Source organism: Epinephelus fuscoguttatus, linkage group LG2 (genome assembly GCF_011397635.1).
Source record: "Epinephelus fuscoguttatus linkage group LG2, E.fuscoguttatus.final_Chr_v1".
NCBI classification, from domain to species: Eukaryota; Metazoa; Chordata; class Actinopteri; order Perciformes; family Serranidae; genus Epinephelus; species Epinephelus fuscoguttatus.
In genome coordinates this window covers 30,637,788-30,655,799 of record NC_064753.1, presented here as the reverse complement: position 1 = coordinate 30,655,799, position 18,012 = coordinate 30,637,788, and the positions used below count along the sequence as shown (strand labels likewise).

The 18,012-nt window shown below is 41.9% G+C and overlaps 1 protein-coding gene across 2 annotated transcripts in view; it reads right to left on the bottom strand.

The window, feature by feature from the left end:
- Window positions 1-229: 229 nt before the first annotated feature.
- The window catches only part of fam189a1 (family with sequence similarity 189 member A1), a 151,940-nt gene continuing 134,157 nt past the window's right edge, over window positions 230-18,012 (bottom strand). For both annotated transcript variants that reach the window (XM_049564970.1, XM_049564980.1), the window contains exons 5-12: window positions 13,683-13,790; window positions 9,914-10,074; window positions 6,805-6,940; window positions 4,116-4,194; window positions 3,238-4,017; window positions 1,856-1,927; window positions 1,067-1,389; window positions 230-838 (exon numbers count right to left, since the gene is read on the bottom strand). In XM_049564970.1, the coding sequence (XP_049420927.1) occupies window positions 641-838; window positions 1,067-1,389; window positions 1,856-1,927; window positions 3,238-4,017; window positions 4,116-4,194; window positions 6,805-6,940; window positions 9,914-10,074; window positions 13,683-13,790 (1,857 nt within the window). In that variant the 3' untranslated portion in view covers window positions 230-640. The remainder of the gene's footprint in view (window positions 839-1,066; window positions 1,390-1,855; window positions 1,928-3,237; window positions 4,018-4,115; window positions 4,195-6,804; window positions 6,941-9,913; window positions 10,075-13,682; window positions 13,791-18,012) is intronic.

Here is an 18,012-nt window from a genome sequence, read left to right as displayed (position 1 = left end):
ATATTTTATTGTAACACTGATAAGAATTGTAACACAATGAGGTAAGTTAAATACTCCACATCTGTGATGTTCTTGAACCAGCGGCACCACAAAATATTCACCACCCTATCAGTAACAGTTCCACAAAGTCTGCAAACAATGGCTAGCAATGCCCAGTCCGTTCAGTTCACAGTTTAATACAAACATATTTCTTCCGGCGTCTTATGAGGACAAGAGGAATACTGATAACACGATTTCCTTTGTCTTTTGAGTCACAGATCCAAACTTACCAGCTGTTTGTTTGTTTCTTTTTTTTTTCAGAGATGAAACTCGGTAGAAAAGGTCCCCTGAGGGAGAAACATTCTTTTGTTTTTCTGATGAGAAAGAAGCCACTACAGACACTGGCAGGCTCAGTCTGAGTTTGCTACCATTTCTGCTGATGACTTGGCACGGTCTCACAGGGCACTAGGAGATACAGTATGAGACCATTTCAGTTCGCCTGTGCCGCAGTCACACTGTGAAAATAAACCATCCTTCAGTGCTAGAAGAGTTATTCATTGCTCTACAGACACCTGCTGCACTGCACAGCACAGCGTGGCTGCAACACCGGCAACCTGAAATGGCCTCAGAGCTTTGACCCGAGTCCTTGGTGGGAGAGTGGTCAGAGAATAGTTTCTTTGCACTCAAGGCTTTGTTCAGAGGAGGGGGAGTCCAGTGGGTTGGTGGAGGCGCTGGTTGTTTGTGGGAGGTGTTTTGGACGGCGCATAGAAGGGGATGAACTCAAAGCACCGCAGCTCTGAAGGTGAAGATCCTCGTGGCCGCGCTTTCTGGGGCTGCCAATGATGCGCTGGGTCATCACCTGTGTAGCAAAAATAACCAAGAGTCAAAGAGAGAGAAATAGTTTGCTTTTACATAACAGTCATGTGATTAAACCATCCACTTTTATCCATGTTTTCTGGTGTGTAGTGAGCTACTAGCCTGATACTCATAGTCTTGAATGCTGATGCTCACCATAAAACTAAAAACAGGCTTGGAAACTGCTGCTTTGCTTTAACCACTACACATTATACACACTCTCTCTGGTTACCTGATCTATGACATTGGCACTAAAAATGGCCTCCTCCATGTGTTTCTCATCCGACTTAATGACACACTTGATGTTGTTGACAACCTGCTGGACTTCAGGAGGTAGACTGCAGCTCGAATGCTCCAGGAACTTTGCCACCAGCACTTTGGTGTCTTTGTACATCTTAAAGTCAGCCAGGGAGTGCGGGCGTTCGTGGGAGGAGTGCGAGTGCAGGGCGCGGGGTTTAAGGTGGATGTCGACTTTCCTGCCCTCCTTTTGCGGCTTCCTGACACTTGTGTGACTGGGTTTAGCTCCAACTACGCCTGTTGTGACATCTGTTGGCTCTGAAGGTAAAGACAGAGAAAAATAAATTAAATCACATATAATTCTTACAATCAGGGCTAATACCTGTGGAGTTGGTGCTTTAGGTAAAGGGGAATCAGTGTTTTGTGTTGCTGGCGTAACACAATCTTATTATCAGCTCAGTTATAATTAATTTAAGATTTTTTTTAATTTCAAGCTTTGTGACAATGCCTTCTTTAGATAATGGGCCCCATGGTGTTTTAAATATTTTATATAAGAATATTTAATCCTTCAGTTCATCTAGACATTTTTTTAATCACCAAATTTGGAGATGCAACATGGTTTTCATTTGAGAGTGATGATAACTAACAGTTGTTTCAGTGAAATTTGTTTTATTAGCTCTCTTCACTCCCTCTGTGTTTCATAAAAAAAGATGTGAAAGCTGTTTATTAGCAAGCGTCCCACGACTCCCACCATGGCAGGAATTCACAGTTGCTATGATGGTACCTTGCTCTGGTGATGCATGAGTTGAATCCTCAGCAGCAGGGTTATTTGCAGAGGTGCAGCCACTATTTTCTCCTGCAGAGGGAGACAAGAAACTGAGTGTGGACACAATAAAGCAAGCACAAGCTGTCGCTGGTTAGCAAGTCACCACTGCTCATTGACAATGAGAGGCTGCCTTAATGTTTAGTTTCATTATAAATTAATCTGACGATGAGTTTCTTGTTTGATGTATTATTTGTTCAGTCTATAAAATGTTAAATGCAAGGCGATGTCTTCAAATATCTTGCCAAAACCCATTGAGAGAATGCTATAAAACAGAAAAGAGGATCAAATGCTTACATAAGAGAATCTGGGACCAGTGTGAGTTTGGACTCTTTTGCATGTAAAATGACTCAAAATGATGGACTAGTTGACTTATCACTTAAAGGCACAGTGTGTAAGAATTTAAGGGGATTAAGTGGTATCTAGCAGTGAGGATTGGAGATTGCAACCAGCTGAAACTTCTCCTGGTTGGAATTCCTTCAGTATTCCCGTGTTTAGGAGATTTTTACCATGAGCCGAATTATCTGCAGAGGTCTCTTCCTCTCCAAAACAAACGGACAAAGTGATTAAAACAGGTACCAGCACTGAATAAAGCAGTGCCACGTCAAAAATCAGTGTTTTTCTGATGCTGTTTGGCATTTCGAGACAGACCGCTAGCCCAGCACCTGCTAATGTGATTACCGTTTTATTCTGATAACTTAAAATCCAGACATTCCAGAGGTTTTTACCGACAGCTGAATTATCCGCAGAGGTCTTCTCCTCTCCAAAACAAATGGACAAGGTGATTAAAACCAGTAACAGCACTGAATAAAGCAGTTTCATGTTGAAAATCAGTGTTTTTTCAATGCTGTTTGGCACGTTGGAGACGGCCTGCTAGCCCAGCACCTGCTAATGTATGCTCACCTTTTTTCTCTGATTAAAAAAAAAAAAAAAAAAAAAGACATTCAAGAGGTTTTTACAGAGAGCTGAATGATCCAGAGAGGTCTCTTCCTCTCCAAAACAAGTGGAACCTGTGATTTAAACACTGAATAAAGCGGTTTCATGTCAATAAAACGTGTTTTTCATGTGTTTTTCTGATGCTCTTGTGATCACTGCTGACGAGGACCTGCTGCCTATGTAGTTATAAACTGCTCATTCTAAGGTAATGAAAACACAATGTTTCTTATTTTCAGGTGAATATACACTAAAGAAAACATACTTGCTATATTCAATTTCTGCCAAAATATCCCCCTAAATCTTACACACTGGACCTTTAAGCTCTAAAGACTGATCTCTATAGTAATTAGTAAATGGAGTATTTAAGCTGCAGTATAGCTCTTATGTGAAATCCTTGGTGCACTCACTTCCTGTCGTAGAGGAGCAGGAGATAGGGTCACTGGTGGAACGGACTATGCGTGCCAGCTTGCGGTACCTCCTGGCTGCTCGGTGCACTCGAGGCCTCTCTGAGGGCGAGTAGCCACTCTGGGCTGAGGTAGAGGGGGGTTGTGATGTGGAGGAGGGTGACCAAACACTGAAACACAGCCTGGGGCCACGTGGCCTGCTAGGAGGGGAGGGGGAAGGAGATGGAGCCATAGGACTGATGGCTGAAGTCCCACCAGAGGAGGCCACGGAGGTGGGGGAGCAAGGCTGAGGTGGCGGGGGGATGGTGACGGGGAGCGTAAGCTTCCGGCTCATCATTCGTGCCTTAATTAGGGAGTGTGTTGACGCTTTAGGTGGCTCCTCTGGTAAATGTTTGGCTGATGCAAGCTCGTCACATATGTGCATTGCAGCCCTGAGTTCCTCACATGGATGTGTGCTGTCTGTGGAATCCTCCTGGTCCAGATTGCTATAATTTTCTGAAGACCAGTCCGGAGAGCGCTCCAGAGACTCCTGGGTGTGCGAGGACTCGCTGTAACCTGTATCACTGGGTCGAGCGTCAGAATTAGCTTGGCCACGATGGCAACGGGGGTCACGTGTACAAAGTTCCAGGCTGGTGCAGCTTCCGTCAATGGGGGCGGTGTGGGGCGTGCCATAGGGAGAGGAGTCAGAGCCCTGCACCTCCAGGGAGCACAAGTCCTCTGAGGAGCAAGTCTGGTCCTGATCTGCCACCTCTGACACCATCAGTGACGCACTGTCCACTGAGGCTGAAAACAGGGCACAAAGAACTATCACCATGACTACTAGCAGACAAAGACATTTGACAATCATCTGTAATGTTGACTGCAGTCTTATCTGTCTGTACCCTGAGTGCTGAGTCCTGCAGTCGTGTTTCTCTCACACAGACTGGATTCAGTGGCCTGCTGCTCATTGCTGGTGGTGACCTGTGAAGAGGACATTATTAATGATGAGAACATAACAACATGGTTCGCATACAATGAACTGAGCAGGTAAAGAAAATGCTGCATATTTTGTATGCTCTGTGTGCACTGAATAAAAGCAACAGCGTGGTACCTAACCCACACCACCACTAGAGGGCTCTATGACACCACAACACACTGACAAGAGATGTCTCACTTTAAAGGAAACTACTGTATCATGAAGAGTTGAAAAAGACACTTTAATTAGATTCACTAATGTGCTTTTAAAGGCACAGTATATGACACATATACCTTCACATCATACTGGGTCTTTAGCCTGAAATTATCAGCTGAGCGTCTTCTGCTCGCTGACAGTTCTCGCACACAATCAATCGATCACTGCCTGCTCCCATTAGTTATTTACAGCAGGTAAATGCAGGTGTGAAAACCGTCTGCTGATTTCTATTTGAAGGACACTGTGAAGAGAGCTATGGATTTAACACGTATAATGGAACTAAGGGATTCAAAGCCTAAGGTGTTAAATGGTGTCGAGAATATAATGGAAGATAAAAGGATTTGCTTGCACATTGGACAGTTATTTTTAGCTGTGAACAATGAGAAGCAGCGAAGCCTCAGCCTGGAAAAAAAGCTCTGATCAGTTCAACATGACAGTCCAGGGAGAATGCCTCGGTAAATCTGAAACGGCGTATAAATACTCAGATCAAGCTGACAGGCAACATCACAAAAGATGAACATAGTAGTAATACTGTTTTGATTTAGATAACAACACTGGCAAGTTGATTGGGTTGGTTGAATTAAGTTTTATACTAAGACCTGGTCTACAATGTCATATTACTCACATTTCAGACTTTAAAATAACGTGGGCTTCACCTTGAAATCTCCTTGTTTTGAGGGGCTGCCTCATCAAAATTTAAAAGGTTTCAATTTTTAACCAAACCACCTAATTTTCATGCAATCCAGGTTCAGTTCCAACCAAGGATCTTCTCTCTCTCAGTCCAATGTGCTTCGACTTTCAAATAACAGCAATATGCCAAAACATAAAATATATTTTTTAATCTTGGGAAAACACGGTCTCAAGCAGGTGTACCACTGACTCTAAGGATGGTAATGTTGGTCTGTTGGTTGCTCCACCCCTTTGGTCCAGACAGAAACATCAATCACTGCTATAGACTACAATGAAATTTTGCACAGACATTCATGGTCCCCAGCCAATGAATCCTAATGACTTTGATCTCCTGATTTGAGGTTGACATTTAAGGCTTTTGGTCTTGACAGCTGTGGATAGATTGTCATGACATTTGGTACACACATTTATGATTGCCCTAGGGATGAACTCTAATAACTCCTGCGATCCTCTGACTTTTCATCCAGCACCATCATCAGGTCAGTATCTCAGTTTGTCCACGTACAATATACCCATCAACCTCAGCTGCATTGTGCGTTTATTAAATATCTGCTGAATAACAGATGTTAGCATGCTAATAACATGCTAACTAAGATCATCAGCATGTTAACATTGTCACTGTGAGCATGTTAGCATGCTAAAGTTAGCATTTAGCTCAGAGCATTGATATCAGGGATGTATAAAGAGAACTGAACACAGCATGCTCAGTGGTACATGAAGCCAAAAAAGGTCAATTTCCCTGGTGTAAAATTACCCAGATCTTTCACATCACTTGGCCCACAGAGCAAGCAAACTGAGCGGCTAGCCTCCGCCGCCCTCCGCTAACTTGAATGGGAATAACATGATATAATCCTGCGGCTCTTGTAGACTTTCAAAATGTTTACGGACCAAATGGATCAAATCCTGATGAAATGTGAAATGAGACATATTGTGAGGGCTGTGATGCTCAAAAAAATGTATGTAGCCGCTGGACTCTAGTGTTGTCTGTTGATATGAAGAGGCCCAGACCGCGGCTATCTTAGGAGGCGATCTCTGTTAATTCCTGACAACTCAGACGGCAAGAGGTAAAAACAAAATCCTCCATCAATTGCGACCATATAATTCAAGCTACTCTCCCATGGAGTACAACAGTAAAAGAGATAAGACGGGAGACACCCCTTTGTAGGTGGGGTGCCCCCAAAGGTGAACGTAGGGGTACCGAAACCGAGTATCAAATGTTCCACATATTGACTATGGAGTCGTAAGCGTCTCAAGTAATAACAACTGAAACAAATTTTGTGTAACTATAATACTTAATTTTACAAATGTACGTTTGTTACACATATTACTGCTGTATAATTGACCCTATTACACGTATCCATTATAGACGTCACTTTCCCAATGTAAGTCTATGGGGAAAAGTCTTATCTGGAATAATGGCAACATGTGGCAGACCATGCGAGTTGTAGTTACACTGTTTGGCCAGAGCACTCCCTGGGGGTCTGATTTATATCCAAACAGTAGCCTACAGAGCTGCTAGCATGGCTGCAGTTTTGTCACTGCTATTGCACATAAAACATATTTATGTTTAGGATTAAAGAAGGGAACAGATTGATAGTTTGGCTGCTCTCACTGGAAACAAATACATTATGGCCTCGGCCCAGCTTCCTACACAGACGGCTTCTGGAGACAGTGTTGTTTTAATGACAGAGCATGCTGGTCCTTCTCACCTGGCTGGCAGGGGTCTGCCCCACCACAGACTCATACGGAGGTGGCAGATCAGTTGGATACAGAGTCCCTGGGCTGTTGATGGGCACCCCGTAGATGGCGCTGAAGGGGGAATGGGGAAAGTCCAGGTGCAGGCCTCTGTCAGGGGCATAACAGCAGAGAGTCAACCAAACAGTAAATAAACAATCAAAGTCATCATAAATGAAAGGAATATAAAGAGTGGAGAGAACACTGAGCCAGTCACACTGTGCAGTATTCAAGACACTGGCACAGACAGTCTGCATATCCATCCTATGCGAGTGAAAAATACAGCGTATTGTCTATTAAAACATTGAGAAAGAAAGGATGAAAAATATCCTCTTGTCCCCGGCCCTTAAATCCAGACGATATATGTGGGTATAGCATTATTCAATGTGCGCCACCACCGTTTCATGTGGTGCCAATTAAGAATAAGCAGCCATGCGTGCAGTCATATCTTTTAATTACAACCCCATTCTCCTCTAAAGTGGCAGAGCATGAAATACAACCTGAGAGTTTCCACCAATCATCCGAGGCATGATGATGTCATGACACATCCCTGGCCCTGGGCAGGGACACCATAAATGCTTCCGCTGCCTTGTTTATATTTATGGCATAATTGACAAACAGATGTGGCTTCCTGCCAAATGGCTACATCGGCAGCACCCTCTCTGGCAAGACTGAGAGAAAATGAAGGGGGTGATGAGGGAGGGGACGACTGATCTTTCACAACAGCTGAGAATCACGGATGTCGCAGCTGCTTAGCGGAGGGAAATGCTCAGAGCTGACCATGGATGATAATACCACATGTGATGGTCACAGTCAGATAGTGAATAGACACATGCCATCGCTGCTTAATATGATAGATTGGGATTTGGCTTTGGATGCAAATGTTGCTTTTGGCATCTGTAGCCATTAGTCACCATCTCACAGGACATCCCAGGGTCGTCTACATTGAATAAAAACGCAGTTTTTAACTTGATAAAATTACTTAACTGACAGTTACTGTCCAAGAGTGTGGAAGCAAATAAGAAACGTATATATTTGAATTTTAACAGCCACTGAATAAAACCACGTATCTGAAATTATTTGTTCTGAATTTACCTCTTAGAAATTATAATATAGAATGTCTTGATTTGATATTTCAAAAGCTAAGTTTATTTTTTGTGTGTTCACAAATTCAAACCCAAAAAATCAAGTTTCATAATTTCAGAAAATAGATTCAAGTTGCTTAAATTAAATTGGTCAAATTCAGATCTTAAAATTCAGGTTGACAAACATCTAAATAACATCATTTAAATTCGATTGGTCGAAACGTTCAAGCTCAGATAGTTAACCAATCAAATTTGAGCAACCTCAATACATTTTTTTTCTTTTGTGAAATTTAGAAACTTGAATTTTTGGATCTAAATTTGTGGATGTTGAATGTAAAATATAAATTTCAGCTTTTAAAATTTCAAGTCAAGAAATGTTATATTTCAATTTCAAAGAGGTTAATTCAGGAAAATAAATTTATATTGGTGGCACGGTGGTGTGGTGGTTAGCACTTTTGCCTCACAGCAAGAGGGTTGCTGGTTTGATCCCGGGCATGGGAGCCCTTCTGTGCGGAGCTTGCATGTTCTCCCCGTGTCAGTGTGGGTTTTCTCCAGGTACTCCGGCTTCCTCCCACAGTCCAAAGACATGCAGATTGGGGACTAGGTTAATTGGTAACTCTAAATTGTCCGTAGGTGTGAATGTGAGCGTGAATGGTTGTTTGTCTCTATGTGTCAGCCCTGTGATAGTCTGGCGACCTGTCCAGGGTGTACCCTGCCTCTCGCCCGATGTCAGCTGGGATAGGCTCCAGCCCCCCCGCGACCCTCAAGAGGATGAAGCGGTTAGAAGATGAATGAATGAATGAATGAATGAAATTTATATAGCTTTCAAAGAAAATATTCCAATGCAAAATTCAAATTCTTATGCCTCTTATTTACTTCCATACACAAGGAGATGTAATAAAATGCATCCATTAGCTCCCCCAAAGTAAAAATCTTGTCTCTTTTCTTTGTTGTGTGTTCTCTTAGTGGGTTTTACTTTTTGTCATCAAAAACTTTCCTCCACCTTTACACCACATATATACCTTTAGTATCTGACTAATTTCAGGCATCTATGAAGGAGCAAGTATAGACTCACAAAGATGAATCCTGAAGAATCTTAAATATATTTGTGCTGTCTTGTAAAACTGGAAACTTGAAGAAATACACGTCTTTAGATCTGACTGTACCCACTCATTCCTCTTGCAGGTATGAATGCAAATCAAAGAGAGGGCCGCAACCAGCAGAATTCAAGTTTCAATACATATTTCAGAACATTTTGAGATGGGTCTCTCGAGAAATGAACATTGGATTTTGGAATAATTAGTTCTCAAAATCTATTTAATAAAAACAGAGAACATGCAGCGCCTTGGTACCCAATTTGAATCGCTGCGCTCTGGGGGGTGCGTCATATTTCCTATGGCAAAATAATAATAATATTTACACATTTATTCCCCCTGCAATCAGTAACATGCACTCATTGCAATTAACCTGTAGTTATTGTTTCACTTAATATAATAAATATTATGATTTTCTGCCCTGCACTTTGCATATAAATCATTATCAACGGTTGTTTGGCTGTGAACATAGATTAAAAATGCTTCATAGGATGTCACTAATGTGTTCACTTCCACCACAGTGGACGATGAAGCTGAACTGTATTGTTTTGTACTGTGCTATAATAAGCTGCAAGTTTCCCACTAACAAAGGGAAATGAATGAAACGGTGTCAAGTGTCATTGAAAATGTAACAGTTTAAGAGCTGGAGCGTTGCCAAAGTATTCTGGGCTGCAAGCATTTATACGATTTGAAAGGGGGTTCTGATTTACGAGTAGACTATTGAATATAATTACAGTGTCTTGTAAACTTTGGACTATTTGTTAGCAAAATAGCAAATTACAATTTTTATTGTGCATTCCCTGACAGTGCCCACACATCCCAGAAGATACACTGGCACCAGAGTTTGGGAAACACTGAGCACTGAGCGAAGATGTGATGCTGATGAGGAGTATTTTGCGTCTCACCTCTGTCCATCCATTGAGGGGGTGCAGGTGTACTCTGGGGGGTAGTACGGCGGAGGGGGAATGGGAGGAATAAACTCATCAAAGTCCAGCGTTTGGTGGAGGATGGTTCCATGGGGGGTCATACAGTCAGCATTTAGAGCTCGTGCTCTGTGCGGCATAAACTGAAACACAGCATAAAAACAACCATTATCAGCCTTTTATCACACCGAGCTCTTAGTTGTTTATTCATTATTTTACGCCATTACTCATCCAGCGAGGCATGACTGAGCAAATGTGCCTTTCCATAGCACCTCTCCTTATTACAAGCAGTTATTCCCATCTGCGCTCGTTGGTCATTGAACGAGCATCACTGCAGCAGCTGTGAGTCAAGTGCCTTGCTCAGTGGTAACTCAACAGCAGCTCTGAAAGCCCCGCTCATCTGCTTTCCTCGCTCAGACGTTTCTAAGTGGGACAACCTTCCAGTCACAGCCAGCCTGCTTTTCTAATCTTCAGGCTGCCACCGCTGCTATTGGCTAAATTTACTGAGCGAAATAAAAGGTTAACACCTCTTGTGGTAAATGGGAAAACGAGACCACTCTTGGAAGCTCTGCGAGAGATAAGACACAATGCTCTCCTCCTTTATCTTCTTCTTCTACTGTTTGATTTGTCTTACTCTATTTTAGCTTATTTTCATTGTCTATTCTCTTTTGTTTGACTCTTCTTCTTACATTGCCTCGTGTTTCTTTCATATCATTTTTAATGTCTCTCTGTCTTATGTAAAGCCTTGATGTAGACAGACTCAACACATAAACTTGCCTTGCTTGTTCTCTGTGTAAATCAATAACTAGATGCCAAAATGTTCGGCCACTTCACTTTATAGAGGTTTTTCTATGTTTATATCTTTATGTTGTGTCTGCTCGACATATGTAATTACAGATGAGCCGAAAATTAAACAAACAAAAAAAGAAGTGCCCCTAATGTGCTTATAACTACAGGTCTCTGCAGGTCTAGACAGTAAGATGCTTTGAGAACAAAGTGTCCACAGTTTGATCATGTGAAATTGGGCCACTGAAGCAGGGACCACAGGGAATTATGTCCTTATGTCAACGTGAGAATGATGTTTTAGTCCCATTTTTAATTGCTGTATAATTCAAACAGCTTCAGATGAATTTATTTTTATCACCTATCTGTCTCTTCTCAAATAGTCACAGATATAAAATACCTTATTTATAATGTAAGAAGTGTTCATGGTTATCACTGTTTCAACCTACATATAGGCAGTGGAAACAGGATGTAAGACTTATAATCACTTTGTAAACAGCTGCATATTTACACATCCTGCAGACATCGAGAAACATTATTATTCATTTGAAGTCGTGTTTCTGTCAGCCCGGTGAAAATAAGTCTGCAGTCTGTTCTCATGCAGTGTTCAAATATACCTACGAAAAGTAATGCACCAGAATTTGAATGTAACCCACGTAATCAAGAAGGCTGCGCTAACATGACCAATATACTGACAGGAGTATAGACGGAAATAGTATAAAGAGCGAAACTCTGCATCAGGAGGCAGGTAGGGGTGGTGGGTAGGTCAAACAACACAGGACTTTCCCTGATGAGACCGGTGTTCATGTCTCGTGTGAAACCAAGTGGACTTTGAATTATTTTAAGGCACCCCATCACTATATTTTTTCCTGAACCTAACCTACATAACTTAACATTAACCCCCTGAGACCCTGTGTGCTCATGTGAGGACAATACATTTTGGGTTTACTGGACCTTATACTTCATTCCACTTAGCAGAGGCCTCATTCATGGACACTTTTTTGTGCCATCTAGTGGTAGTGAGATGACAATACACTAATCCATGTTAAAACAAGATGGCGACCATCTCTGCCAAGTCAGACTGCAGTCGACCCCGATACAAACGTCTTTTAGCAGAAGAATTATTCTCTGTTTCCTGCCTAGGGACTACAAATGAAAATTAGCTTATAGATAACTCTGGTGCAGCTAAGTAGTTGTGCACTGTCCCTGTTAAATAAATAAAATAAATAAATAAAAGTGGACAAGATCAAAAACCTGATCAAATTTAATGGTTGAAACCTGTTTATTTATGATCAAGAACATTAGTAGTAGGATATGCCAAACAAATTTGACAAATTTTAGCAACGGTAACAAGCTAAGATGCTTTTTATTAGAAAGTACTCGTGAAGACATTGGACTTTATATCATGTCGTTTGAGGACATCGGGACTTAATTGTTGTCTCGTTTGAGGACACTGGGACTTTATTATTGTCTCATTTGAGGACACTGGGACTTTATCGTCAGCAGTATTTAGTTTTTATACTTATCAGATCCTACTAATCCTACATAGCAAGGAGAAATTAAAAAATACATACCAAAAAAAAAAAAAGTTGGGGTCTCAGGAGGTAACGTGACAACGCCCAACCATGTTTCTTTTTACTAAATCCGACCCACTTAACTTTACTTACCTAAACCTAACATGAGCAACTTTGCATTATGCAACTTTACATTACCATAGCAACGCCATTCGTGGGGTGCTAATTTGTTAGATATCATACAAACCCTATATTCACTGTCTTTATAGCTCTGTTTTGGTCTCCACCAACTCCTGAGGGGAAAGAGCTGACTCTTAAGCTGCTCAATGCTCCACTATGTTCACCAGCTACCTGTTAACTCTGTCTGTTGTTGGGTTCTGTGCAGCAGTTTTATCAGATATTTGTTGCTGACAACAGCTGCCTTCTGTGTCTGGGGAAAATCCTGATGAGAGCTGTGAGAGTGAACCAAAATTGTGAGCTGGAAAACACCAAACTGATGAACTTAAAAACATAAAAAAAATAACAGCTCCATAGAGCTGAGAAGAACTGCAGTTGGGTAATTTCTCTCACTGCAGGTTCATAACCACAGGCAACTCTTTCACATAGTCATTAGTCATTTGACCCATTGTTCAAGCAGATCTGATTTACACATGGATCTTTGCTGATTTGTGACTCACATGGAGATGAAACTAATTTAATGCCTGCTCCTTGTACTCTGAGTTAAACCTCATTTATTTCACTAGCTACTATATAGCTGAGATTACTGCTGATTCCCAGCCACATCAACCTGTTATCAAACCAAGCTTCACATCCAGCCCAGAGCACCAGTCTTAATATCCAGACTCGTTACAGCACGCACAAAATTTACAGCATAGTTCATAAAATGTGTAAGAGGTTGAATCAAATATTACTGCAAAGCTATTTCATATGGCGACTTGGCAGCGTTGCTCTACCTTTCCAGCTGCTGATGTGTTTAGAGGCATGAAATAACTATTGTTGGTGTGAAACACAAAGGGAGCTTGGCCATGCTAATTTCCCTCATGACTGAAAGCATTTAGCTGTTGGTAATAGTTTCATTGTTCCACATAAAATGAAAAAAGAGGGTCACAATGAGGACGGTGTACCTTTGAGGAGAAAAATCCTGAGAGATGTTAAGCTGTTTTCTCTGAATCCAACACATTTTTGAGATGCAGGATGCTGCGAGAGGTCCTGTGGCAATTGACCTTCACTGTGTGTGTTTACATTCACTCGTATTTACCAGGCAGGATGATTCAACCAAACAGTCAAACATTACTCTCCACTATCTTAAAAATGGATAAAGGTTTGCACCATCATTCCTGAGCCACACGTGTTTATCTAACCGATAAAGCATGATAGTGATCTTCAGACCAAAAAAATGATTTTGAATTCAGCAGGTTGGCTATTGTTGTTGTCTGTGCTTCCTTTACACTCACCATCTGCAGCACATCAGTCGAGACCATCTGCATACAGCACATGGCGGTGGCTAGAGCACACACGATGGTGGAGATGACGTTAAGGGCACATACGCTGAACAGCAGCTCCTACAGGAGAAGGGGGGAGGAGAGGAGGAGACTGTTAGAGGAACAAGAAGAGAGGAGGAAGGGTGTGAAAAATAAGACACAAGGGTGCAGGAGAGAGGGTGAGGAGAGGAAGAGAAGACAGTCAACATTATGAACGTTAAACGATGTGCAATATGAGAACAAGAAGAGGTGAATGTGGAACAACAGGAGAAGAAGATAGGACTGAAGGTGACACAAACAGCGTTGACGTCACCAGTAAGGTAACCAAGTTTAGAAAAGCACAGCGGGGCGGCACTGCGGTGAGAGAATATTTCCACAAACATCTGGTTTAGTGAGACAGCCACACAGTGTGAGGAAGAGTCTAATCTGCACTGGCAAAATGTAAAAGGTTAAAGGCGGATAAAAAGAATTATGATGTCTGTGCACATGGAGGCCTCGTGAAACAAATTCAATAAACAACCTCATAAACATCCAAGGTTAAGCACCGGCATATACACATTCACACTGGCAACACAGTGCACAGTGAGGGGACAAACTTGAATCTGTCAGCAGAAATAAATGTGCACGCTGGTGTAATACTAGCCCAGCATCCCTGAATCAGAGAAAAGACTCATGACTGCAGTCCCATTAAGCTGCCGTTTGTGCCGTTCTTCCAAAAGGTGGAAAATAATCATCTTTAAGTGGCTCCATTTTTAAACCATATCGAGTTTTGTACATCCTAACAAATGAACCAATAATAACTGTACTGTGTGAATTAATTTCCTGAAGTAGAGCGCAGGGGCAGCTATACCACCTGCATGGTAATTGGGAATAGCAACTGTTTAGCACACAGAGCAGTTGCATTCAACTTACGGCACACAGTCCACAATAGGGTGCCAGGTTGGCCGCTGACCATTTTTAGTAGACAGTGAAAATAAACTGATTCACAATGGGATTTTTTTTTTTTTACTTTGAATGTAATAAGTGCCTGAGTGCACATAAAAACATCAGAATAAAGATTGTTTATTCTCATCCCTACTTGTCATATTCTGCTTGGGCAGAAGCCCCAGGCGTTTCTGAAATGAGATCAGGTGCAGCCTTTTGCTTTGTATCTTGATGTGTAAAGAGCCAGCAGTAAGAGGGGGTGAGCAGTTGGTCTTGGTTTTAGTGAGGAAAACATTGCCGATTAGGGCTGCCCTCTGATAGTCGACCAAACGTTGGTTGACCAGAAAGGTCATTAGTCGGCAAGATTTCATTGGTCACTTAGTCACACAAAAAAACGTGAAACTCTAAGAGGAGCTGCGCCTTGTCACAATAAATCTAAATCTATATGATTGGACCATGTGGGAATTTAATTTGAAAGGACAGACACAGGAAGTGGCCACGCTCAGCAGTCAGACAGGGGTCATGTTAATTTCCAGGGCTGGTACCTGCGGTTATTCCACATGCTAGTTAATAACATGTCGGGCAGGAAATCCAAAGTGTGGGATCATTTTGAGAAGGTGAAGGATGAACCCGAGGTGATATGTAAACTCATCTTCACTGGTCGACTACAAACATGACGTATCATCTGAAACATGGAAGTAGCTACATGCCCATTAGCCACTTAGCACAATCATTACTGCTTTGCCAACAGCGTCATTAACAGGCGGCTCGCTCAGTGTGTGATGTGCACTTGTAGATAAAATATAGGCCTATATTAATGAAGGTTCATTAGTATGGTTTTGTATTTCTCTGTAATGTAGCACAGTGTTAACAATGTTACTGATACTATTCTTTCTCACACCTTCAACTCAAACCATTGTGTTGCCCCACCCAAAATATATAATTTAATAATCAAATTAATGTCATTAACATGCAGGGGACTAGTGACTAATGGCCCTAAATTACGACTATTGATCGACTAGGAAACTTCTTAGTCGTTGGCAGATCTTAGTAAAAAAACTCCCTGTTGTCTGGTGTTTGGACCCATACACCTCCAGTCCCGCCTATCTGAGAGGACTTTCATGGTCTTTAAATTATGTCCGTTATTCTGAGCATCAAATAATGAAGCTTATGAGTTTACGGAGAGCCCTGTGTGTCTCACACAGACACTAAATGGTGTCTGAAGCACTGCATTTCGATGCCCTGGGAGTGAGACCAGCCTGCAAAGGGGAGGATCCCCTGGACCCCCCAGCAGAGGTCTAGACTTGTTATTAATTATTAATGTTAATTTATCATCTGGCCCATGGTCTCTTGCCATCTTCCAAAAGTGGCAGAGCGACTTAAGCATCCCTGACAGTGAACATGTTGAGAGGAAAGAGGATAACAGCAGCTTGTATGGCTGCTTCAAAATGAGAAAAATCTAAATATCATTTATATACATGAATAAAATAGGTCTAAGTTATCTGCAGTTCTTTCAGATATTTGAATAGAGTCGCAAACTATATGCCTCTTTGTAAAGTTCACAGGGTTCATCTGTCACAATGAATTCACTTACAAAATTGCTATGGTAATAGTATTATTGGGATTATTGTTAGACTGTCAAAAGATGAGAGGGAGGAGGAGAGAAGGCAGAAAAAGAGGTGAAACTGTGGCAGAGACTTTGGATGTTTCCATTTAAATATCTCAAAACTAGAGGAAGTGAATTTAATTTTCTGTCTCATATATCTGCAACCACAAACGTACTGTTCACTTAAACAGATGAAAAAACCCCCAGGATATCACAGAGCTGGCACACTTAACAGGTACATTCAGTGACAAATAAAACAGCAGCTACCCCAAAACATTTATATATAGGCCATCTATATACACTCACCAGCCACTTTATAAGGTACATCTGTTCAACTGCTTGTTAATGCAAGTAGCTAATCAGCCAATCATGGGGCAGCAACTCAATGCATTTAGGCATGTAGACATGGTCAAGACGACCTGCTGAAGTTCAAACCAAGCATCAGAATGAGAAAGAAAGGTGATTTAAGTGACTTCAAACGTGGCATGGTTGTTGGTGCCAGACGGGCTGGTCTGTCAGAAACTGCTGATCTACTTGGATTTTCATGCCCAACCATCTCTAGAGTTTACCGAGCATGGTCTGAAAAAGAGACAATATCCAGTGAGCGACAGTTCTCTGGGCGAAAATGCCTCGTTGATGCCAGAGGTCAGAGGAGAATGGCCAGACTGGTTCAAGATGATAAAAAGGAAACTGTAACTCACTCGTTATGACAAAGGTCTGCAGAAGACCATCTCTGAACCAACAACACGTCCAACCTTGAAGCAGATGGGCTACAGCAGCAGAAGACCACACCATGTGCCACTCCGGTCAGCTAACAACAGGACATTGAGGCTACAAATCACATGGGCTCTTCAAAATTGAACAACAGGAGATTGGAAAAACGTTGCCAGATCTGATGAGTCTGGATTTCTGCTGCAGCATTCAGATGGTAGGGGCAGAATTTGGTGCAAACAACATGAAAGCATGAATCCATCCTGCCTTGTGTTAACACTTCAGGCCGGTGGTGGTGGTGTAACGCCATGTCACAAAGCTCAAATCATCTCAAAGTGGTTTCTTGAACGTAAATGAGTTCACTGTACTCCAATGGCCTCCACAGTCACCAGATCTCAATCCAATAGAGCACCTTTGGGATGTGGTGGAACGGGAGATTCGCATCATGGATGTGCAGTCGACAAATGTGCAGCAACTGCATGATGCTATCATGTCGATATGGACTAAAATCTCTGAGGAATGTTTCCAGCACCTTGTCAAGGCAGTTCTGAAGGCAAAAGGGGTCCAACCCGGTACTAGCAAGGTGTACCTAATAAAATGGCTGGTAAGGGTATATAAAGGTATCATTCCCGAAAGGTCCCATATTGTAAAATGTCAGATTTCCATGTCTTTTGCTTGCGTATTCAGAAACTTTTGTCTCTAAATGAGTGTCAGGACTTCTATGCTGCGTCACATTTATACTATATAAAGGTAGAACATGCCACTACAGTGCAGAGATACCGAGAGCACAGATGTAGAAGACCTGGAAACACTGACTAATCAGAGCAGAATGGAGCGTTTCAGACAGAGGGTGAATACAGGTATATTCAGGCAGACAGTATAAGAAACAAAAGCGTTTTTGACCATTAAAGCATGCTGACATGTTCCAATAGAAACCCAAAATACAAGTACGAAGCTGAAAATAAGCATAAAATATAGGACCTTTAAAGACAAGAACAGGAGAGACTTTCAGCACTGGAATTAAAACCTAACTACAGCTTTTTTATTCTTTGTGGACACAGG